The sequence below is a fragment of the Pongo pygmaeus genome, chromosome 7 (genome assembly GCF_028885625.2).
Source record: "Pongo pygmaeus isolate AG05252 chromosome 7, NHGRI_mPonPyg2-v2.0_pri, whole genome shotgun sequence".
Taxonomy (NCBI): domain Eukaryota; kingdom Metazoa; phylum Chordata; class Mammalia; order Primates; family Hominidae; genus Pongo; species Pongo pygmaeus.
In genome coordinates, this window is record NC_072380.2 from 40,056,336 (window position 1) to 40,081,957 (window position 25,622).

At 33.7% G+C, this 25,622-nt stretch overlaps 1 protein-coding gene across 4 annotated transcripts in view; it reads left to right on the top strand.

The window, feature by feature from the left end:
* The window catches only part of ADAM18 (ADAM metallopeptidase domain 18), a 155,589-nt gene extending 135,593 nt beyond the window's left edge, over window positions 1-19,996 (top strand). For 3 of the 4 annotated variants that reach the window (XM_054498862.2, XM_054498863.2, XM_054498865.2), the window contains 2 exons: window positions 5,402-5,561; window positions 19,437-19,996. In XM_054498862.2, coding sequence (XP_054354837.2) covers window positions 5,402-5,561; window positions 19,437-19,479 — 203 coding nt within the window. In that variant the 3' untranslated portion in view covers window positions 19,480-19,996. Of the gene's footprint in view, window positions 1-5,401; window positions 5,562-19,436 lie in introns of those variants that run through there. The other variant, XM_054498867.2, reaches the window with a different exon arrangement.
* Window positions 19,997-25,622: the final 5,626 nt, after the last annotated feature.

Below are 25,622 nucleotides of genomic sequence, written 5' to 3' on the forward strand. Positions count from 1 at the left end.
CATGTAATGAAGGACTACTCAGCCTTTAAAATGAAAATTCTGCAATATGCAGTGACATGAATAAGTCTTGAGTACATGATGCTAAGTGAAATAAGCTGTCAGAGAAAGACAAATGTTCTACAGTTCCACGTATATGAAGTACCTGATATAGTCACATTCATATAATTAAAGAATAGAATGGTGGTTGTTGGGATGGTAGTATGATGGGGTGGAAAATTACAAGTGAAGGCATAAAGTGTCAGTCAAGCAAGATGAGTAAGCTCTAGAGATCTGCTGTACAACATTGTAGCTATAGTCAACAATAAGTACACTTAAAACTTTGTTAACAATCTAGATCTCTTGTTAGGTAGGTGCTCTTCCTACAACAAAAGAAAATAAAAAATTTCACACAAAATAGCATCAGAAAATAAAATACTTGCAAATAAATTTAGCTAGAAAATGTGAGATTGTGCACTGGAAACTCCAAGTCATTACTGAGATAAATTAAAGAAGATTTAAATAAATGGAGAGGCATGCAATTTTCATAGGTCAAGATTCACTATTGTTAAAAGAACAGAAATCTCTAAATTTGTTTATCCATATAAGAAAATTTCTGTCAAAATCATCCATCAGGCTCTTTTGCAGAAGGTGATAAGCTGATTGTAAGCCTTATTGTAAAACTCAAAGGCCCAAGAATAGTTAAAATGACTTTGAAAAAAAAATGGTGGAGGAAATACACTGCCCAATATTGAAACTCATTATAAAGCTACAGTTATCAAGTCAGCGTGGTACTGTCATTAACACAGACATACAGGTCAATAAAATAGAATAAGAAACCAGAAATAGACATACAAATATATGGAAAATGGATTTCCAATAAATGTTTAAAGCAATACAATGGATAAAGTTTAGCTTTTTAAACAAATTGTGCTAGAGTAATTATATATTTATATGTAAAAAAGATAAACTTAGAGCTGTATTTCATACCATGTTCAAAAAATTAACTCAAAGTTGATTACAGATCAAAATATAAAACTTCTAGAAGAAAATATAGGAGAAATCCTCAGTGACTTTGAGCGCAGATTTTGTAGATATGACACCAAAAATAGGACCCCAAAATGTGATAAGTTGAACAACATAAAAAAATTAGGACTTTTGCTATTCAAAAGCCACTGTTAGAGGAATAAAAGGGCAAGCCACTGCCCCTTAACAAATATTTGTAAAATATATACCTGATAAAGTATTTGTATTAAAAATATATAGTGAATCCTTGAAACTTAATTTAAAAAACCAACTAAAAGATGCCCAACAACATAGGTCATCGGAGAAATGCAAATTAAAATCACAAATAGATGCTACTCATTCCTTTAAAAATTGTTTACATTTAAAAGGGCTGACCACATTAACTTTGGCCAAGATGTGGGGGTAGGAACCATATACTGATATTTAAAACACTGATATTTAAAACAAAATTTATAGTTTCAGAGATTCTTAAGGAGGTAAATACAAATCACATAAATCAGCTATTATACAACTTACCCAATAGAATAGAATGCTGATACCCGTACAAAGCCTTGCATATAAATGTATATAGTAACAATTTTTGTAATAGATAAAATCTGGTAACAATATAAATATAAGTCAAAATGTATATAGTAACAATTTTTGTAATAGATAACATCTGGAAACAATGTAAATATAAATCAACAGATGATGGCTAAGCAATGTATAGTCTCTCAATACAGTGGAATACTATCAAACAATAAAAAGAAACAAACTGTTGTTATATACACCAATATGGATGAATGTCAACATTTATGCTAAATGAAACATGTTAGACTATGAAGAATACATACAGTCTTGTTCTATTTATATATAAGTATAAAAAATGAAAGCTAATTTATAATGAAAGAATGTAGACCAGATTAGTGACTGCCTGTGTGGGGAGTAGCAATGTGGCAGGATCAATGGACATGGGAAATGTGTATGGATTATGGATATATGCATTGTTTGCATTTTTATGGTTTCATGGCAGTATACATATAACAAAACCTATCAAATTATACACTTAAAGTGTGGGCATTTATTTTATGTCAGTCATCTCTCAGTAAAGCTGTTAAAATAACAAAATTAAAATACTTTATAAAAGAATTTACACTATTTTGTTGCCAACTCTCAGGCACTAGTTAAACCCATTCTTTATCAAATAAAATATTAGAAACACTTCATATTAAATGAAAAAAACTAACACATCAAAACAAAAAAATATTTAAAATGTTTGCCTCGTGGGGTTTACATTTGTGAGATTTCATCCAACTGTACAGTGGTGTTTGCATTTCATTTTATATGAAGAATAACTATGAAAAGAAGAAAAATACCAAAGATAAGCAAAAATGAAGACACTCATTTACTACTAATAGGAATATAATGGATACAACCACTTAGGAAAATCACTGGAAATATTTACTAATGTTCAATATGGGAATATGCAAGCATTGACACTTCCCATGTATGCATATATCTGATTTTCGAACATAATGTTGACCAAAAGACATGCTGTAGAATATTCACAGCAGCACTATTCATAATAACCCAAATTTCAAACTACCCAAATGTCTGTCAGAATATCAGAAATTAATACCTGCTATTTCTATGCAAATGTATAGTATGCATCAATTAGAATAAACATTTTACAACTATAAGCAACAACATCTATGGATTTCAAAAGTCAGTAATAATGAACAAAGTCAGAAAACAATGTGTATGCAGTATAATTCCATTTGTATAACATTTAAAATCTGTCAAAAATGATCCACACTCAGCCTATTCAATAAATGGTGCTGAGAAAGTTGGATAGCCACATGCAGAAGAAAAAATCTATGTATTTCAACATATACAAAAATTAACTCAAGACAGATTAACAACTTAAATGTAAGACTTGAAAGTATAAAAATTCTTACAGAAAACCTCTGAAAACCTTTTCTGGACATTGGTATAGGCAAAGAATTTATGACTCAAAGACCTCAAAAACAAATAAAGCAAAAGTAAAAATGGACAAATGGGATTTCTTAATTAAGCTAAAAAGCATCTGCAAAGAAAAACTAATAATCAACAAAGTAGGCAGACAACCTACAGAATGAGGGAAAATATTTGCAAACTATATTATCAACAAAGTACTGTTATCCAGAATCTATAAGAAACTAAAAAAACTCAAAAAGAAAAAATATAAACAACCCCATCAAAAAAATGGCAAAAGACATGAACAGACACTTCACAAAAGAAGACATCCAAGAGGCCAAAAAACATAGGAAGAAATGATTAGCATCACTAATCATCAGAGAAATGCAAATTAAAACTATAATGAGTTATTATGTTATCAGAATGGTTAGTATTCAAAAGTCATAAAACAACAGATGTAGGTGAGGATGTGGAGAAAAGGGAACACTTTTATACTGTTGGTGGAAATGTACATTAGTACTATCACTATGGAAAACAGTATGAAGATTTCTTAAAGAACTAAAAATAGAACTACCACTCAATCCAGGAGTCCTACTACTTGCTAGCTACCCAAAAGAAGAGAAATCATTATACATCATACGTTCATTGCAGAACTAGTCACAATAACAAAGTTATGGAATCAACCTAAGTGTCCATCAATGGAGGACTGGATAAAGAACACATTATATACATATATATATACACACACACACACACATATATTTATCATGTGATATATATTGTGATATATATATTGTGATATATATATATTGTAATATACATTGACATATATATATCAATGGAGGACTGGATAAAGAACACATGGTGCATATATATTTATATATATATAAAATATTTTCTCCCATTCTATAAGGTTGTCTGCCTACTTGGTTGGTTATACCATGTGTGTGTATATATATATATACCATGTGTTTTTTATCCAGTCCTCCATTGATGAATACATATTTATATTTATATTTCTTTATATATACATCATGGAATACTACTGAGCCATAAAAAAATAAAACCATGTCTTTTGCAGCAACATGGATGGAACTGGAGGCATTAACCTAAGTGAAATAACTCAGAATCAGAAAGCCAAATACTGCATTGGCTCACTTATAAGTGGGAGCTAAACAATGGGCACACATGGACATTCACAGCAGAATAATAGACACTGGGGACTCCAAAACATTGGAAGGTGAAAGAGATATGAAGGGTGAAAAATTACCTGTTGAATACAATGTGCACTATTCTGATGACAGGTACACTAAAAGCCTAGACTTCACCACTGCACAATATATCCATGCAGCAAAACTGCACTTGTACCTCCTTAATCTATTTTTCAAAGTGTATACAATATCAAAAGATACAAGTATAGTTAATGTGTCTAAATTAATAGCAAGCCAAAATGAAAGGGAAATAAGATTCATGCTCTTCGAGGCAAAATTAGTGATTTTCTTTGGGAAAGATGGTGTCTGGTAAACTAATTTGGGGAGTTATGAGTTATGTTTCCTAGATTTGTTGCTGGTTACATGGTCTTGTTCAATGTAAATGTCTTTTGAGTTGTACAACTTTATGGCACATGTTTTTGTTACTATGTTATATACATCAATAAATTTCACTAAATAAATAATAATTAAACAAACCATGATCTTTGTAAACTTTGGAAAGGAGAAAGGATTAGGAAATGTCCTGCAGTGCTTTAGAATTATAACAGGATCTTTTTTGAGACCTGGAGAGTGGGTATGTGCATATTCATTTAGTTAACTCATTGTTCATTTTGCTAATATATTTACATATTGTATACTTCTCAGAATTGTGTGATATCTAAACTTTCTAAGTATTAAAAAAACCAAAGGGAATAATACGCTTATAAAATGTCAGTGAGTGGAAAGATATACACATACACACATGCACACAGATGCACATGTTATGTATAGATATATAGATATAGATGCAGATACAAGTATAGGTATAAGTATGAATTTTGTTTACATACATAGAATATAAACACTAGATGGAGAGAAATGAGTCATTTATAAACGGTTTTCTCTAAGAAAAAAACTGATTTAGCAAGCGAGTGGGATGGTGGTTTCTCAAAGTATACATTTTTTAAAATTGTAACTTAATCCCTATTACTGTATTAACTTTTAAAGTATTGATGTTACAAATAAGCTGAATGCAGCAAACAGCACTCTAAACATGTATACAGCAGATTAATATTAAATAAGTATGTGTAAATAAATAGAAAATCTATGAAAAATATAGCACTGTAGTTTGCATTTATGTTCTATTTTTCCTAGTAGTTTGCAATGCATTAAAACTTCATTATATATACATGTATATGATTAAGGTGAAAAAATATAAATTTATTTAAATATCCACTGAGTCCCCACTAATTTATGATATGATTCATTTCTAGGTGACTTTTATACTGAAAAAGGCTACAATACACACTGGAACAACTGGCTTATTCTGAGTTTCTACATTTTTCTGCCGTTTTTCATAGTTCTTACCACTGTGATCTTTAAGAGAAATGAAATAAGGAAATCATCCAACAGAGAGAATGCAGAGTATAATCGGTAAATATGATATAGAATTAATGTATTAGGTTAAATTATCCTAGTCATTAACCAGTGTCATGCATTTTATATAACATTTGTTATATTAATTCTTAAATATACTATTTTAAATCTAATGTAAGTGGTATCTTTATAATTTTGTGTTTCAATAGTTTGTTATTATATTGGGGCAAGCCAAAATTCTCAATGTTCTAGAACTTTTCCTGATGAGTATGCTATGCTGTACCAAAGACTTACTAGGTCAGAAAAGAATATAGTTGGTACATTATTTTAAGTGCCCTTCTAGTTAGATCTCATTACACATTGGTGTTGGTTTTACTTACCATTTTAATATCTTTATTCTTGTAATCTGTTCAGATTTTCTGTTCTTTATTAAATCATGTTTGGAAGCTTGTGACTTCAAAAATATGTCCCTGTCTTCAAAATTGTGTAATTTGTTGCACAAAGTTATTCGTAGTATTTTCTTATAATCATTTTAATGTCTGTAGGGTCAGTATTGAATTATTGTACTTTATTCCTGATTTTGTTTATTTGCATTTTCTTTTTTTTCTTGTTCAGACCCGTTAAAGGTTTGTTAATTTTGCTGATATTTTAAAAGATCCAACTTTTTGTTATAATTATCTTTTGCTAGTGTTATTCAGTTTTGTATTTCATTAATTACAGGTTAATATTTCTTATCTACTTTTTTTTTCCTTGCTTGGGGATTGTCTAGCTCTTTTTCTAGTAATTGTAAGGCCAATGCTTACATGATTGTTTTGAGATCTTTGTTCTTCTGATATAGGCGTTTAAATCCATAAATTTTCCCTTCGGCTTAGCTTCATTCTATACATTTTGATAGCATATATTTTCATTTCCATTCAGTTCAAAATATTCTGTTTTTTCTTGTGAATTCTTCCCTTGGACTCATACATTAGTTAGAAGTATATTGTTTAATTCCTAAATATTTATAGATTTCCCATATTTTTTGTCTTGTTAATTTTCAACTTAGTTGAGCTCTGGTCACAAAATATACTTCATTTGATTTCAATCATTGTAAATTTAAAATCTTTTTAAATATTTTTGAGACTTTTTAATGGCCTAGTACATAGTCTGTCCTGAAGACTGTTCCAAATACACTTGAATAGAAGATGTATTTACTATTGTGAATACCCACTGTGTGGATGGGGAGTTCTATAGAATACAGGTAGGTCAAGGTGGTTGATGATGTCATTTAAGTCTTCTATATCCTTGCTGATTTTTTGTCTAGTTATTCTATCAGTTTTATACCACTTCATGGAAGTATAATTGACATACAAATATGTATACATACTTAATATATACATCTTGATGAGTTTGGAAATAAGTATACCCCTTTAAACCATCATCACCATCAAGGCTATAAATATATCACCTCCCAAAGTTTCCTCCCAAATTCTTTATTATTGTTGTTGTTTTACCAAGGTAAGAACACTTGACATAGATCTACCCTCTTAGCAAATATCAAGTACACAATACAATATTGTTAGCTATAGGTACTGTGGTGTATAGTAGAGCTCCAGAATTTATCTTGCATAACTGAATCTTTGTACCCTTTAATGATCACCTTCCCATTCTCTGCTCCCATGTCCCTTGGCAACCACTGTTCTACTCTCTGCTTCTATGAATTTGATTATTTTTGAGCCCACATATAGTTAAGATCATGCAACTTTTTGGCTGACATATTTCACACAAATTTTGTCTGGCACATTTTACTTGGCATAATGTCCTCTACATCTATTCATGAGATAACAAATAAGAGAATTTTCTTCATGGTTAAGGATGAGTAATATTCCATTACATACATTTGGCACATTTTCTTTATCTATTTACCCATGATGGACATTTAGGTTGTTTCCATATCATAGCTATTGTGAACAATGCTACAGTGAACATGGGAGTGCAGCTATCTCTTCAAGGTCCTGATTTCAAGTCCTTTGAATTCATACCCAGAAGTGAGGTTGTTGCATCATATGGTAGTTCTATTTTTCATTTATGAAGAACCTTCGTACTGTTTTCCATAATGGCTATACCAATTTACATTTCCACCAACAGTGTACAAGGGTTCCTTTTTCTTCATGTCTTTACTGACCTTGCTCTCTTTTCCCTTTTTTCAATAACCACCTTGTTAACCTAAGATGTGAAGTAAGCCATTCTAAGTGGAAAGTAATATCTCATAGTGGTCTTCATTTATGTTTTCCTGATTATTGGTGATGTTAAGTACCTTTTGATATACCTGTTATTCAATTGTATGTATTCTTGAAGAAATGTCTATTAAGCTTTTTTGACAATTTTTAAATCAGGTTATTTGCTTTCTTGCTATTCACTTGTATGAGATCTACACACACACAAATATATGTGTGTGTGTATGTATATATATGTGTGTATTTATATATATATATATACACATACACACATAGTTTGTAGAGACAGTGTCTCTGTATGTTACCTAGGCTTGTCTAAACTCTTGAGCTCAAGTGGTCCTCCCGCCTCAGCCTCTCAAAGCGCTGGGATTGCTGGCATGAGCCATGGTGCCTGGCCACCCATACATACTTTTGATATTATGAAACCCTTTACCAGATATATAGTTTGCAAATACTTTGTCTCATTCTATAGGCTGCCTTTTTATTTCATTGATTGTTTCTTTTGCTATGCAAAAGCTTTTTAGTTTAATGCAATCACTTTATTTCTGCTTCTATCATATGTGCTTTTGGTGACATACCCCATAAAATCATTGCCCAGACCAATGGCAAGGAGCTTTCTCTCTATTTTCTGCTAGATGTTTTATAGTTTCAGGTCTTACTGAAAGTAAGTATTTTGTCCATATTTATTTGATTTATGTGTATGATGTATGATAAAGGTCCAAGTTCATGTTTTTACATGTGAATATTCAGTTTACTCAACACCATTTATTAAAAAGACTGTCCTTTCCCCATTGTGTATTCTTGTTCTCCTTGTCAAAAATTAGTGGACCATATATGCAAGGGTGTAGTTCTGTGCTCTACTTTGTCCCATTGATATATGTATCTTTTTTATGCCAGTGCTTTACTATTTTGATTGCTATAGCTTTGTAATATAATTTGAAATCAGGAAGTGTAATATCTCCAGCTTTGTTCTTTTTGCTTAAGATTGCTTTGGCTATTTGAGATATTTTGTGGTTTCTTCTTAATGTCAGAGTTTTTTCGTATGCCCGTGAAAAATGCCATAGAAATTTTGATAGATATTGCAATAAAACTATACATCCCTTTGGGTAATATGGATATTTTAACAATCTTAATTTTTTCAATCCTTGAACAGTATATATGTCTTTTATTTATTCATGTGTATCTTAATGTCTTCATTAATTTTTATGGGCTTTATGTGCCAATTTTTTACTAGATTGGTTAAATTTACACCAAAGTATTTTACTCTTTCTGATGCTACTGTGAATGGGATTGGTTTTTTAATTTCTTTTTCAGATAGTTCATTGTTAGTATATAGAAACACAACTCATTTTTGAATGCTGATTTAGTATCCCGCAACTCTACTAAATTGATTTATCATTTCTAACAGTTTTTTAGTCTAGCCTTTAGGGGTTTCTATGCAAAAGATAATGTCATCTGCGAACAGTCAATTTTAATTCTTCCTTTCTAATTTTGATTTTCCTCCCTCTCTCCCTTCCCCTTTTCCTTTCTTTCCTTTCTTCCTTCCCTTCCTTCCCTCCCTTCCCTTCCCTTCACTTTCCTTCCCCTCTCTCCCTCCCTCTCTCCCTCCTTCCCTTCTTTCCTTCCTTCCTTCCTTCTTTCCTTCCTTCCCTCCCTCCTTCCTTTTCTTCCTTTTTTCTTTCTTCTTTCCTTCTTTTTGCCTAATTGTTTTGGCTACCATTTCCCATACTATGTTTAACAGAAGTGGCCAAAGTCAGTATCCTTGTCTTGATCCTGACCTTAGCTTTCCACCATTGAGCATGATGTCAGCTGTGTGCTTTCTGTATATGGCCTTTATTATGTACAGGCATATGCATTCTATACCTAACTTTTTCAGTGTTTTTATTATGAAAGAACATTGAATTTGGCCAAATGCTTTTTCTGCCTCTAGGGAGATGATCATAAAGTGTTTGTGATTCATTTTGTTAATGTGGTTGATCACATTTAGTGATTTGTGTATGTATAATCATCCTTGCATCCAGAAAATAAATCCTACTTGATCATGGAGTATGATCCTGTTAATGTGTTGCTGAATTTGCTTCCCTGATATTTTCTTGAGTGTTTTTGCATCTATGTTTATCAGAGTTATTAGCCTATAATTTTATTTTCATGTAGTTTATTTATCTGACTTTGGTATCAGGGTAATGCTCACCTTATAAAATGAATTTGTAGATATTCCCTTCCCTTCAATTATTAGAAAAGAAATGATATTAGTTTTTCCTTAGATGTTTGGTAGAATTCAGCTGTGAAGCAATCAGATCCTAGGATTTTCTTTTATGGGAGACTGTTACTCCTGATTCAATCTTTTTACTTGTTATTGGTCTGTTCAGATTTTCTATTTCCTCATGATTTAGCTTGGTAAGTTGTATGTGTCCAGGAATTTATTCATTTCTTTTAGTGTATCCACCTTGTTGGCATCTAACTGTTCATAGTAGTCTCTTATGATCCTGTCTGTGGTATCAGTTGTAATGTCTCCTCTTTCATTTATAATTTTATTTATTTGAGTCTTCTCTCTTTTTATTCAGTCTAGCTTAAGGTTTGACAATTTTGCTTACTTTTTTTTCAAAAAATTAACTTGGTTTGGCTACTCTAGGTCACTTAAATTTCCATATAAATTTTAGAATTCACTTATAAATTTCTATTTAAAAGCCACTTGGAATTTTGACAGTGACTGCATTCAATCAGTAGATTAATTTGGTAAAAATTGCCATATTAGCAACATTAAGTCATCTGATCCATAAGCATGGTGTGCTTTCTTATATATATTTAAATCTTCTTTAGTTTATTTAAAGTAATTTCTTTTAGTTTTATGAGTAAAAATCTTAAATTTTGATTACATTTAATCATCACTATTTTATTATTTTGATGTAATTGTAATTGAATTTTTTAATTTTGTGTTCCAAAAGCTCACTGCTAGTGGATAGCAATAAAAGTGATTTTGTGTATATTGATCTTCCTGCAAAACTGATGAAGTGACATATTAGCTCTCATGGGTTTTTAGAGAATTTTTAAATGATTTTTCTATATACAAGACCATGGCATTTACAAAAGGAGTGTTTAACTCTCTCATTCCAATCTGGATGACTTCTTTGGATCTACTTCTTTCTACTGTTTAATTGCTCTGGCTACAATTTCCATACAATGTTGAATAGGAGTGGTGATAGCAAATGTCTTTGTCTTTCTTATTTTAGAAGATCATTCTGTCTGTTACCTTCAAGTATGTTGTTAGCTATGGGTTTTTTGTAGATGCGCTTAGTCATGATAAGGATATATTCTTCTAGTCTTAATTTGTTGAATGTTTTAATCATGAAACTGTATCATGAAACCATTTGGTCACTTTGTACAATCTATTTTATATGTTGCTATAGTTGGATAATAATTATCTTTGTCTTACTCTGTATAGGGTAATAGTGGCTTCAAAGGATGCATTGTGTAGTATTTCATCTTCTATTATTTGGAAGAGTTTTTGAAGAATTGTTATTAGTTTAATTTTGAGTGCTTCATAGACATCATTCCTGAAGTCAAAGAAGACCTAAGTTTTCCTTTGTGGAAAGATTCTTCTTTGTACAGTTGTTGTTAATTACATGTCTCATATTTTTATAGATTTATTTGTGTTTCTATTTATGGGCATATCTGAAAGTTAGACATGAAGGGAGAGGCCTTAGTTTACAGAGGAGAGGAAATCCGGGGACCCACACTTTAAGCTGGTCATGTTTTTGTTGTCCTCCCACTCCAACTGGTTCCATTTAATAGCTTCTTGCAACATATTTAGTTTATATTATAGTACGTAGTACATGTAAACTTTCACTGGGATTATTCTTCTGAGTTCAGAATTTATGATCATGAAAATGACATCTAAGTGAAGAGTAGGCACACTAGCATTACAACAGGAAACAAACCTATATTGTGTTTTTGGTCAAATTTGACTACTATTTTTGAATATTTTTCTTAACCCAACAGTATTTGATACTGTTGACCACCACTCATTTCCTGAAACTATTTTATTCCTTGAGAGGGAGACCTACTGGCAAAAAAATTCCTCAATTTTTGTTTGTAGGAGAAAGTGTTTATTTCTCTTTAATTTTCAAAGGACAATTTCACAGGGTAGAGAATTCTGGAGGGGTGTGTGTGTGTGTGTTCTTGGAACACCAAATGTTTTGTCCTACTGTTTTGTTGTTTCCTTGTTGACTGAAGAGAAGTTGGAAGTAATTCTTATAGTTGAGCCTCTATAGGTAAAATGATTTTTCCTTTAGATTCTTTCAAGATTTGTTCTTTGCCTCTGATTTTCTGCAGTTTGAATATGATATATCTAGTTGTTATTTTTTGACATCTAATCTACTTAGTGTTTTCTGAGTTTGCTGAATCTGTGGGTTGGTGTCTGATCAGCTTTGTGAAATTATCAGGCATTATTGCTTCAAATAATTCTGCTTTGTTTTATTTTTCTTCTCCTCTGGTATTACCATCATGCATATGCTACTCCTTTTGTAGTTGTTCCACAGTTCTTGGAGAGAGATATATATCTCCAAGATATATATATATATAAAAAAATACGTATATTTATATATATATTTTTTTAAATTTTGAGACGGAGTCTAACTCTGTTGCTAGGCTGGAGTGCAGTGGTGCCATCTCAGCTTACTGCAACTCTGCCTCCTGGGTGCAAGCAACTACCTTGCCTCAGCTTCTGGAGTATCTAGGACTACAGGCATGTGCCACCCCACCTGGCTAATTTTTTTTTTTCTCGTATTTTAGTGGAGAGGGGATTTTGCCATGTTGGCCAGGATGGTCTTGATCTCCTGACCTCATGGATCAGCCCACCTCAGCCTCCCAAAGGGCTGGGATTACAGGCGTGAGCCACTGCACCTGGCCAGTTCTTAGATATTTTGTTTCATTTTTTTTCAGTATTCTCTTCTTTGATTTTCAGTTTTGGAAGTTTCTATTGACATATCCTCAAGCTCACTGTTTCCTTCCTCAGCTCTGTCCAGCCTACTACTGGCCCCAAGAGAGGCTTCATTTCTATAACAATGTTTTTGAATCCTAACATTTATTTTTTTAATTATTTCTTAGATTTTCCATCTTTCTGATGACATTGTCCATTTCTTCTTGCATGCTATCTACTTTTTTCTATTAAAACCCTTTACATGTTAATCAAGTTGTTATGAACTTTGAATCTCATAATTCCAACATCTCTACCATGTCTGTATCTGGTTCTGATGCTTACGTTGCCTCTTCAAACTGTGTTTTTGTCTTTTAGTATTGCTTGTAATTTTTTGTTGAAAGCTGGACATGATATTCTACGTTAAAGAACCTGTGCTAAATAGATATGTCGGAAAGGTGTTGGGCGGGGAGGGAAGCATTCTGCAGTCCTATGATTAGGTTTTAGTCTTTTAGTGAACCTTTGTCCTTTACTCCTACTTCTGAGTTTTTCCTACTCCTTTAAATAACACACAATGACTAGAGTGGGGCTGGAGTTAGAGCTTTCCCTCCTCCCACATGAAAAGCAAGAGAGGGCTGCAGTTGAGTATTTCCCTTCCCCCCAGGTAAATTAGGCTCTGCTAAATCCCAGCAGTTCAGGTCATGATGGAAGAGTTTCTCTTGAGGGAAGCCCTTGTTAAGAAGAACACAATGCTCTGGACATATTTCAGACTGGCTCCTTTTCCCTTCTAATTCTAGAAGCATAAGAAAAGTTTTCTCTGATTTTCAGTGTGAGAACCTGATAGCTTCCTGGGGGTAGACACATAATAGGGGTAGACTCATAATAATATGGAGACATCTAAAACTAGGGCCCCTGGAGTTGTTTACTCTCAGACTTGTCCACACTGAGCTTCTATCTATTCTTCAGTTATAGTTTAAATTTTTCTACCCTGGTACTGGTTCTCATGGAAGTTTCTGCTCATGAATTTCTGCTCTGGTAAGTTATAATTAGTTATATCCACTTGTCTGTCTCTAGTTTGGGAAATAGCTGTTTGTCTTGTGATCTCAATTCTCTAACAGATCTAAGAAGCATTGTTAATTTTCAGTTTCTTTGGATTTTTACTTGTTGTTAGAACAGAATGATGAAATGACAGCTTCCAAGCTCTGTACATGCTGGACACAGAAACCAAAGTCTGTCTATACTGTTCCTTTTAAAAATATAATTCTGTGCATAGTTGCCTTTACCAAGGTTCTTTGCTTCATCATGTTGGATTAGAATTACTGTCTTGGGACATTTGCTTCAGTCTGAAGAATATTTTTTTTTTGTTGTTTCTTGTAAGGTGCATCTACTAGTAATTCTCCCAAATTCTTAAAAATGTTTCTATTACACAATCATCTTTGAAATATAGTATTGCTGGCTATAAGATTTTTACATGGCAGTAGCTGTTTTATTTTAACATTTTGGATACGTCACCCCATTGTCTTCTAGCCTCCACATTCCTGATGGGAGATAAGCTGAGAAAAACTTACTGAAGTTTTTTTGCATGTAATGAATTGCTTTTGTCTTACTGTCTTTATCTTTCAATATTTTGACTAGATATACATATAGATTTTTTGCTCCTTTACCTCTCTATTATTTCTGGTACTCCATTAGATATATACTGGTACACTTAATGGTATTTTACATTTATGTAAAGCTCTACTCATATTTTTAAGTAATTTTTCTTTTTGTTTTTCCACTTACATAATATCTATTAATCTATTAATTTAACTGAACTTCTTCCAACTCAAATATATTGCTGAGTCATTCTATTACCTTTTTAATAATTTCACTTTACTGTTACTTTATATTTGATGAAGCATTGTCATCATTTTTCCCTTTTTTAATCCATGGTTTCCTTTAGTTCTTTGTATTTATAATAGCTGCTTTGAAATCTTTGTCTGCCAAGTCTAACTTAGTCCAAATATTTCTGCAGTTTTTGTTGCCTAATATTTTTGGTGGGTATATGGATTGTACTTTCTGTTTTTTTCCTCTGGATTCTAATCCTCCCCAGTGGATTTGTTTGGTAATTTGGCTGGACTATTTTATTGCAATCTGTTTTCCTTGTAATGTGAAACTTTTGATGTTGCTCCTAAAAGGGTACAGGCTTAGGATGTACACGGTAACCTTGTGATGACAACGACTATAGTCAAGGCCCTTTTTAACACCCTTTTTGTTGTTTCTCTCTGTTAAACCATCTGCTTCTGCTGTTGTAACACCCAACTATTAGCTTACACCAATTGCAGGCTGATTGCTAAATTGTTTTCAACATGCCTTGGAGCATAAATTGCTCCATAGTCTGATCAATTAAATCCAAGTACTTTTGCAAAAATAGTCTTTGAACCTAGCCCTTGAAGCTTATTTCTTCCTTCTAACCCCCAAAGAACCATCCTTAGTGACCTCTTTCTTTGGTTGTCTTTGTTAAACATCTAGCTGGTGTATAATTTAGTTTTCTTTTTTTTTAATATCTACCATCTTTTCTTAATTGTTTACCATCACAATCTCCATTGATTTTGACAGCATCCTTAGGCTTAAACTTTCCTACCCTCTGTTGTAATTAAGTTATCTTAAAAGAGGTACAGACCAGAATTTTACTCTTGGACATTTATCTCCAAGAAATGAAAACTGTGTTCTCTCAGAAACTTGAATTCAAATGTTCATAATACTTTAATGAATAATGAAAAACTAGAAATTTCTTCAATGCATTTCAGTGGCTTAATGGTTACCAAAAGCAGAGTAAATCCATACTATGACATATACTAACTAAAACAAAGCCAGTTTCAAAAGCTGACATACTTTGCAATAGGACTTATACAAAGTTATTGAAATATAAAAAAAGTCAGTATGGGAAAAAGATTAATGATTGTCAGGGACTAGGAATTATGGGAGAGTTTGATGTGTATGTCTATAAAGGGGGAAGGCATCAAAAAGTCTTGTGTTTATAATATAGTTCTGTATCTTAATGTGATTATAGTTATATGTTACTACACATGTGATCATGTTGCACAGAACTACACACATGCCAGCATAAGATCATGTATACCTGGTGAAATATGACAAACCTCTGTGAATTGCATCAATATTAATTTTCTGATTTTCATATTATATTATAGTTAGGCAAAATGTTAACATAAAGGAGTTTCGCTAAAAGGTACACAGGACCTTCCTGTGCATTTCTTTGAAATGTCCCATGAATATGAAACTACTTCAAAACAGAAAGTCAAAAAGTTATTTCATGAATATAAATGTAAAGGTAAAGTTATGGAACTTTTTGAAGAAAACAAAACTTTTGGAGACCCAGAACTGTACCAAGGATTATTTTACATGAGAACAAATCATGATCCATGAGGAAAATTTGAACTTCATAAAAATTTAAAAAGCAGTTTTTATAAGGTACCTTCAGCAGAAACAAGGAAATAGTATGACATGAAAAAGTGGATTGGTTAACATTAGGTTACTTCAGGTTATTTTTCCCTGCAAATGTTAAAGCAGAGGGGACTTTCTGATCACATAAGCTAAAATTGACCTGTGTAAGGATTTGGCTTTAATCTCTCTCCTGATTTCTTGGAAAGTCAGATAAACAACTTAGTTTCCGTTTGGTTACATGGCACCTTAGGATGAATGGCTCCATTTTAGTTTCTTCTGTTGGAGACTAGTGCAAGAACTCAGCTCAACAATAACCTCCCATAAATTTTATTTAACAACCATCTTACAAAATCTTCCTAACATGCAAAATTAACACACACTTAAAACTTTTGAATAATTTAATATTACTTTCATAAAAAGTTTATTTACTTACCCAATTAGCTTAAATCCCAAATGTGACATTCTTTTATCAAAAGTAGTTAGTTTTGAAAGAGAAAGCTAAATTAATTTAACTGCATTCCCAGAGAAAGTTGTATACATCCTAAAAATGAATTTATAATTTATTTCTAGCTACGACATTTCTTCAATATGTCTAGTTTCCTATTAGCCTCTGACCTACTTGAACACAAGGATGGCATCCCTGTATTTTGGAAAGAGCTGCTACAAAGGTCCCTGAAATGTATTCAAGTCCTTTCCCCATTGTCTTGGATATTAGCACTTGGCTCCTTTTAAGTTATGTTAATATCACTAGCAAGTGGTTGCTCCACAGCCTACTTGAATTCCTCTCCTTTCAAAACTTTTTCTTGCTACAAAGCTAGGCTGAAAATTTTTCAAACTGTTATGCTCTGCTTCCTGATTAAATATAAATTTCAACTCTAAATCATTACTTTGCTCACCCATCTGATTATGGATTGTTAGAAGCAGCCAGGCAACATCTTGAAAACTTTACTGCTTAGAAATTTTCTCTGCCAGATATCCTATATGATCGTCTTTAGTTCAAGCTTCCACAGATCCCTAGGGAATGAACACAATGCAGCCAAGCTCTCTGCCAAGGCGTAACACACATGACCTTTGTTCCAGTTCCCAGGAGTTCCTCATTTCCTTCTGAGACCTTGGCAGCCTGGACTTAACTATCCATATCACTGTCAGCCTTTTGGTCACAGTCATTTTAACTAGTCTCTAGGAAGTTCCAAATGTTCCCTCATCTTCCTGTCTTTATCTGAGCCCTCTGAACTCTTCCAACCCATTACCCAGTTCCAAAGCTGCTTCCAGATTTTCAGGTATCTTTATAGCAATGCCCCACTGCTAGTACAAATTTTCTATGTTAGGCCATTCTTGCATTGCTATAAAGAAATATGAGAAATTGAGGTCATTTATAAAGAAAAGGGACTTAATCGGCTCACAGTTCTGCAGGCTTTACAGGAAGCATGGTGCTGGCATCTGGTCAGCTTTTAGGGAGGCCTCAGGGAGCTTACAATCATGGCAGAAGGTGAAGGGGCAAAAGGTATGTCACAAGGGAAAAGCAGGAGCAAGTGAGAGAGACTCAGGTGAGGGTGATACCACACACTTTGAAATGGCCAAATCTTGCAAGAACTCACTATTACCAGGACAGCACCAAACCATGGGCGATTCAACCCCATGATACAAACACCTCCCACCAGGCACCACCTCTAGCGCTGGGGATTATGATCCAGCATGAGATTTGGGCAAGGACAAATATCCAAACAATATATACACATTTTTTTTAAAAAAAGCAGCCATCCTAATCAGTCAAAGAAAATTAAGAAATTTAAATAATGAACATGTATTTCCTGTTTTGATTACTTGACTGATGAACAGAGATTTTAATAAAATCATGAGTAACTGTATTATTTATCATGCCTTCAGTGATGTATAGTAGACTTCAGAAATGTGTTCAAGTCATAGAGAGTCAGAAAGTCATTATTCTTTAATAGCAACACAATAAATCCTGATATATTAATTATTATCAACTATCACGTGAATTAACAAAATATATAAAAAATAAAGTCTTTAAGGTATATAGGACTATTTTAATAAATATGACATACAACATATATCACAACAAAAAGCACATGGTTAAAAAGTAAATACTTCAGTGAAAAAAATCTTGGCTATTTGGAGGTTAATTTTTTATGTTGTTATTGTTTGTAAGTCAAACAAATATTGTATGTTTAGAAGGAAGTGTGGAAAAATGAATTGTAAAAAAGCCAACCTTATTTTGCTTCCTTCTACAAACTGGAGAAGACAATCAATATTTGATTTTGTTTTTAAATATTGCATGAAAGGTGTACAAGCAAGAGTATTCCATAGAAGGACAACTTAAGAATGTCTGGCAAAAAAATTGAAATTAGGTAATTCTATTTTTATATTTTTGAGAACTGCCATACTGTGTTCCACAGTAGTTTTACAATTTTTCATTCCCACCAACAGTCCAAAAGGGTTCCAGTTTGCCCATATTCTTGCTAGGATTGTTATTTTCTGCTTGTTTTTAAAACAGTAGCCATCCTAATGGGTGTGAGGAGATATCTCATTATGGTTTTGATTTGCATTTCCCTAATGATTAGTGATATTGAGCATATTTTCTTGTGTTTGTGGGCCACAGAGGATGGGAAGTTGTTGTTGAATACGTATTATTCAATGGGGAGTTATTCTTTACTGAGCAAAGAATTTCACTTTTGCAAGATGAAAATGTTTCTGGAGATAGATGGTGATAGTTTCACAACAATATGAATGTACTTAGTACCACTGAACTGTACACTAAAAATGGTTAGAATGTGTATTTTACTACATAAAGTATTTTTATAAAGTGAATAAAGAAATTGTAAAAAAAAAAAGTCAGCAACCTGAATATTAACTATAAAATGAAAATTATTTCCATGTTAACTCTATTGTTTTCCTGTGTGAACTTCATATTAATGGGGAAAAAAATAAAGACTAACCTTTTATTTTGTCTCCCTAAGCCATAGGTTTTTCTAAGAAACAAAGTGTGTAAAACTGAATAAATGGTTTTTGATTGTTTTTACATAGTCATTTCATAGTTTGCCTGGTAAATTATAAGTCAATGCTAAGGTACAAAAACATATACATTTATTTTATGTTTAGCTTTTTAGTTGGACTCCTTATAATATAGATAAGTTACCTATAATATAGATAAGAACCAAATTTATGTAGATAATATAACATCTATAATATAGATAACCAAACTTATCTATAATAATCTTTGATTTTTAGCAATTATAAAGTAGAAATTCAGTAGTAAATAAGGTTTAAAATAGGCAATTGGCCACTACTAAACATACTGTGAATTTCTATTTTTTCTGTTTTTCTTCACTGTAGTAATTCATCCATTGTATCAGAAAGCGATGACGTGGGACATTAATATTGCACAGAACTTCCATAGCAAATAATCTAAAGGAACAAATGTGCTTTATTTATAACCTTATGTTATCCCAGAATGCATTGTAAATGTCAAACTTTTGGAAAATAAAGCCTGCGTGCCTTCCCATGTGCCTCCTCCAGTGCCTCCTGCTGTGGGTGGGAACCCCCTGACTCCAAGTTCCAAGAGTCTCTGGGATCCACAGACCTGGGTCTGGGCCGTGCCCTCCAGACTCCACCATTCCTGGGATCCGCTCGGCCTCCCCAGCCCTGGCCAGAAGCAGCCCCCATTCCATGCTCATCAGCCATGACTGTGGCGAGGCCGCTGGCCACGCAATGCTCTCTTGCTGATCCTCTCAGGGCTGGGCCGGCTGACCTCCACGGGTGATTGCAAGTGAAGAATTTTTGCTGCGTACGAGGACTGCATTTCAGTGTCCAGAGAGGAAGCATGTGTCACCCTCCCTGTTCCAGTAGCTCAGGCCAAGCTGTGCAGAAGAAACAGAGCTTGTTGCTCCAGAGCCCCAGAGCCTCAAGGCCAGGCGGGCATCGTCCTTCTTGGTCTTGAACCTCAGGCCAGGCTGGGGAGGGGCACGGTCAGAGCCTGCCCAGTTTCAGAGCCGCTGTGCCACTGGCATCTGGTTGAAACTGCTAGTTGGAGGGCTCAGCCCAGAACTCAGACAGCTGTTCCTCACTTACCTGACTCTGCTCAAGAGGGTGAATTTCCTGGAGAGGTGGGGGAAGGAGGGAGGCTGAATGGGGTTTGACACCTACAGCCCATATTTCCTTTCCCATTCTGGGTTGAGGTCACCAAGACCCAGAGTATGGGGGATGACTCTGGGTAATAGTCCCTCTTCTCTTCTAGGGGAGCCTCTTCCTGGAAGTGGACAAAGTCTGGTTTTGTGGGGGGGGTGTGTGTGTGTGTGTGTATTGGGGCTCGGAAATATAGTGATGTAAGATGAGCAGACAAGTGAAGAAAGGATGCTGTGATACACTGGGAATGCTCACATGTTTTTCCTTACTGCAGATTCTGAAACACCGTTTCTACAAATTGTATGGCCACTGAATATTAAGAAAGACACCAATAATGGTGATGTATCTATACACATTCATCTGTGAAATTATGTTTGTGCTCATATTTACTTTGTTCTTACATTTTGCCTGAGTGAAAATAAGTGGTTTACTTACTTTTTCTTTCATTATTCTTCAAGTAATATATGCATACTAGGGAAATAATTCTTAAATATTTAAAAATACAGTCTCAAAAAGAAAAAACAAAAGAAAGCATACCAAATTCCTAGCACATAAAAAGGCTAAACAGCCAACTTGAACTTGATTTTAACTAGCTTTATTGAGACATAACTAACATATCATACAATTCACCCATTTAAAGTATGCAGTGCGCCAGGTGTAGTGGCTCACTCCTGTAATACCAGCACTTTGGGAGGCCGAGGTGGGCAGATCACGAGGTCAGGAGATCGAGACCATCCTGGCTAACACGTTGAAACCCCATCTCTACTAAAAATACAAAAAATTAGCTGGGCATGGTGGCGGGCACCTGTAGTCCCAGCTACTTGGGAGGCTGAGGCAGTAGAATGGCATGAACCTGGGAGGCGGAGCTTGCAGTGAGCAGAGATCATGCCACTGCACTCCAGCCTGGGTGACAGAGCGAGATTCTGTCTAAAAAAAAAAAAAGTATACAATGTAATAGTTTTAGTAATATCACAGAATTATGCAACCATCACCATAATCAATTTTTGAACATTTCATCACCCAAAAAAGAAGCTCCAGAAACATTAGTAATCACTCCCCATTGTTTTCTCCTACTTTCCACCTAACTTCTCCTTTACTTCACCAGCCCCAGGCAATCACTTATCTACCTTTTAGCTCTATATATTTGTTTATTCTGAACCTCAAAGGACAAGAAAAGCAAGAATAGAAAACAAGGGATTACTTTAAAAAGCTTTGATATAGCAAAAGAAACAATCAATAGAGTGAAGAGACAACCTATATAATAGAAAATATTTGCAAATTATACATCAGGTAAGGGGTTAATATCCAAAATTTATAGGTGACTAAACTCAATAACAAGAAAACAAAAAATATTATTTTGAAATTGGCAAAGGACCTGAATCGACATTTCTCAAAAGAAGCCATCCAAATGGCCAAGAATTGTTTGAAAAAATGGTCAGCATCACTATCATCAGGGAAATGCCAATGAAAATCACACGCAATGTGATGCAACTGCACACCTGTAGAATGGATCCTTTATTGACAAAAAAGTGCACAATTAAACATTTATGCTGAGATTTTTTCATACAAATTCTTAGAATTAGCAAGTTTAGCAAATGATACTTGAGCTCTGAAAAATTAATTAATACCATATGTATGATAATTGTTAGAAAGCTGAAAAGTGTTAAAGGAAGTGACACATCCAAGTCTCAATCACTTACTAGCTGTGTTTCAAAACAATTCTAATTTTCTTAACAGTAAAATAGGTAGAGTTATACCTAACTTGTGAGTATGTTGTGAGACTTTATGAGATATTTTATAAGGCATTTAACCATGATACATAAAGCTTGTTTTTTACATTTTTTGTTATTATGAGTAAGGTACAGGTAAGTTATGTTGTTGAAATATAGATTTGTGCCTTAAGCAACTGTGTATATTGTGATGCCATTACTTGATATCCAGAATGTAGAAGGCAAAATATATGTCTTTATTCTCAAACAATAGGATAAAAGAGGAAAGCAAAATATTTCATTGGCTTGTTTCCTATACAGTTTGTATCAAGTACAGTTATAAGATACATCATGAAGTTCTACATATGAAAACCAATCCATGTAATAGAATGAAAGAAAAAAACCACATGGTCATCCTAAGTGAAGCAGAATAAGCATTTGATAAAATTCAGTATACTTAATGATAAAAAGCCTCAAGAAGCTAGAAATAGAGGGAAACTATCACAAAATAGTTAAAAGTATATATGATAAACCCACAATGAATATCATATGTAATGGTGAGAGTGAAAATATTTACTCCAAGATCAGGAACAAGGTAATGATGTCCACTTTCACTGCTTCTATTCAACACAGTACTGGAAGATCTACTTAGAGCAATTAAGCAAGGAAAAAAGCATCCAAACGAGAAAGAAAAAGTAAAATCTCTGTTCCCAGTGGTAGAATCTTATCTGTAGAGAACACTACACACAAATGCGCACACACACACACACACACACACACACCATGCTATAACTAATAAATTCAGCACAGTGGCAGGATACCAAATCAACACCCAAAAATTAGTTGCTTTTGCCAAGGCATGTGGTTCACATTTGTGATCCCAGCTACTTGGGAGGCTGAGGCAGGAGTATTGCTTGAGGGAAGAAGTTTAAGACCAACCTGGGCAAAATAGCAAGAAGTCATCTCTAAAATAATTTTTTTTAAAAAATTAGTTGGCCCTGATGGCACACTTGTAGCTGAAAGGATCGCTTAACCCCAGGAGTTCAGGCCATAGTGAGTTGTGATCATACCACTGCACTCCAGCCTAGGTGACAAAGCAAGACCTCATCTTGGAAAACAAAAGGAAAAAACTGTTGCATTTATTTACACTAACAATAAACAATCTAAAAGGGAAATTAAAAATTAAATATACAATAGCATTAAATACAATGAAATAATTACAAATAAATTTAACCAAAGAGCTGCTGAAAGATATGTACAATGAAATCTACAAAATATTGTTTAAAGAAAGTAAAGACATAAGTAAATGGAAAGTTATCCCATATGCATGGATTAGAAGACTTTATATTTAAGATGCCAATATTATGTAAATTGATCAGATTCAATGCAATCCCAATCAGAATCCTAAAGGCTTTCATGCAGGAATAGAAAAACCTATTCTAAAATTTATATGGACTCTCAAAGGATTCTGACTAGTCAAAATAGTTCTGAAAAAGAACAAAGTTGGAGGGCTCACACCTTCTGATTTTAAAATTACCTAAAAATCTACAGAAATTAATACAGCTGGATGTAAAGACAGATATATAGACCAAAGTAACAGACTAGAAAGACCAGAAACAAACCTGCATGAGTATAATTAAATGATCTTTAATAAAGTACCCAAGACAAATAGGGAAAGGGCAGTCTTTCAAACAAATCATGTTGGGAAAACTAGATTTCCACAAGCAAAAGGATAAAGTTGGACCCTTACCTAAGGCCACATACAGAAATTAACTCAAACTATATCAAAGACTTACATGTAAGAGTTAAAACTATAGAAGCCTTAGAAAAAAATATAGGCCAAAAGCTTCATGATGTTTAATTTGGGAATGATTTATTGGAGATGATATCAAAGGTACAAATAACAAAAGAAAAAAATAGACAAATCAGACCTTACAAAAATTAACTTTTAAGCAAAAAAAAGAAAAAAAAAGAGTAAAAAGGCAACCAACAGAATGAGAGAAAATATTTTTAAATCACAACTTAAAATGGATTAATATCCAGAATAGATATACAACTTCTAAAATTCAGCAACTTCTAAAACTCAATGCAGAAAAACAGTTCAAAAGGACTTGAATAGACATTTTTCCAAAGGAGACAAACAAATGGCCAAATAAGCACATGAAAAGATGTTTAACCCCAGAAACGTTAAACAAAAAAATAGAGAATCCTGAAAATAACAAAAGACAAATAACTTTGTCACATACAAACAATGCTGAATAAGAATAATAGTTGATTTATCATTAGAAACCATGGAGGCCACAAGAGAGTAGGATGAAAGAGTCAAAGTTCTGAAGGAAAGAAATGATCAATCAATAGTTCTATATTGAGCAAAACCATCCTTCAAAAATGAAGAAATTAAGACATTCTCAGATAGACAAAAACTGAGAGAACTTGGCACTAGCAGACCTACCCTATAAAAGAACTGAATCCATGTGAACAAAAATTCGGCACCATTAAGGGTAACTATGAAGGTAAATATAAAAGACAATATAAGTTTATTTTGGTTATAATTTTCCTATCCTATCTTATTCAAAAGACAGCTACATAAAGCAATAATTATGAATCTAAATTGATGGGTACACAATAGTAAGTATGTAGTTTGTGACAATAAGACAAAGTATACTGGAGCAGAGGACAGAGCTACATATAAGCTAAGCCTGCATACTATTGAAATTAAATTGGCATCACTCCAAACTACATTGTTATAAATTAAGATATTAATGTAAACCTCAGGCCAGTCACTAAGGAGACAATTAAAAAATATATGTTAAAGAAAATAAAATTAAAATAGTAACTCAAAAATATCCATTTAACTCAAAGAAAGCAGTAATGGAGGGAAAAAAGGAAGAGAAAAGGCGTAAGACACAGGGAAAACCCAGGGTCCTTTCCAAGATGGCTGAATAGGAACGACTCCAGTCTGCAGCTCCCAGTGTGATCAACGCAGAAGACAGGTGATTTCTGCATTTCCAATTAAGGTACCTGGTTCATTTCATTGGGACTGGTTGGACAGTGGGTGCAGCCCACAGAGGGTGAGCTGAAGCAGGGCGGGGCATCGCCTCACCGAGGAAACACAAGGGGTTAGGGGATTTTTCCTTTCCTAGCCAAGGGAAGCCATGACATACTGTACCTGGAAAAACGGGACACTCTCACCCAAATACTGTGCTTTCCCATGGTCTTAGCAACTGGCAGACCAGGAGATTCTTTCCCATGCCTGGCTCGGCAGGTCCCACGCCTATGGAGCCTTGCTCACTGCTAGCGCAGCAGTCTGAGATCGACCTACGAGGCTGCAGCTTACACCTACAAAGAAACATAGACCCCTAGACAATAATAGTGGAAAAATTCAACACTCCACAAACAGCATTAGGCAGATCATCAAAGCAGAAAATTAATAGATATTCAGGACCTGAACTCAACATTGGACCAAATGTATCTGTAGACACCTACAGAACTCTCCACCAGAAAACAACAGAATATACATTCTTCTCATTGCCACATGGCACATACTCTAAAATCAACCAGTAATTGGACATAAAGCAATACTTAGCAAATGCAAAAAAAAAAAAAATTACACCAAACACACTCTCAGACCACAGTGCAATAAAAATATAAGTCAAGGCTAAGAAAATCACTCAAAACCATGCAATTA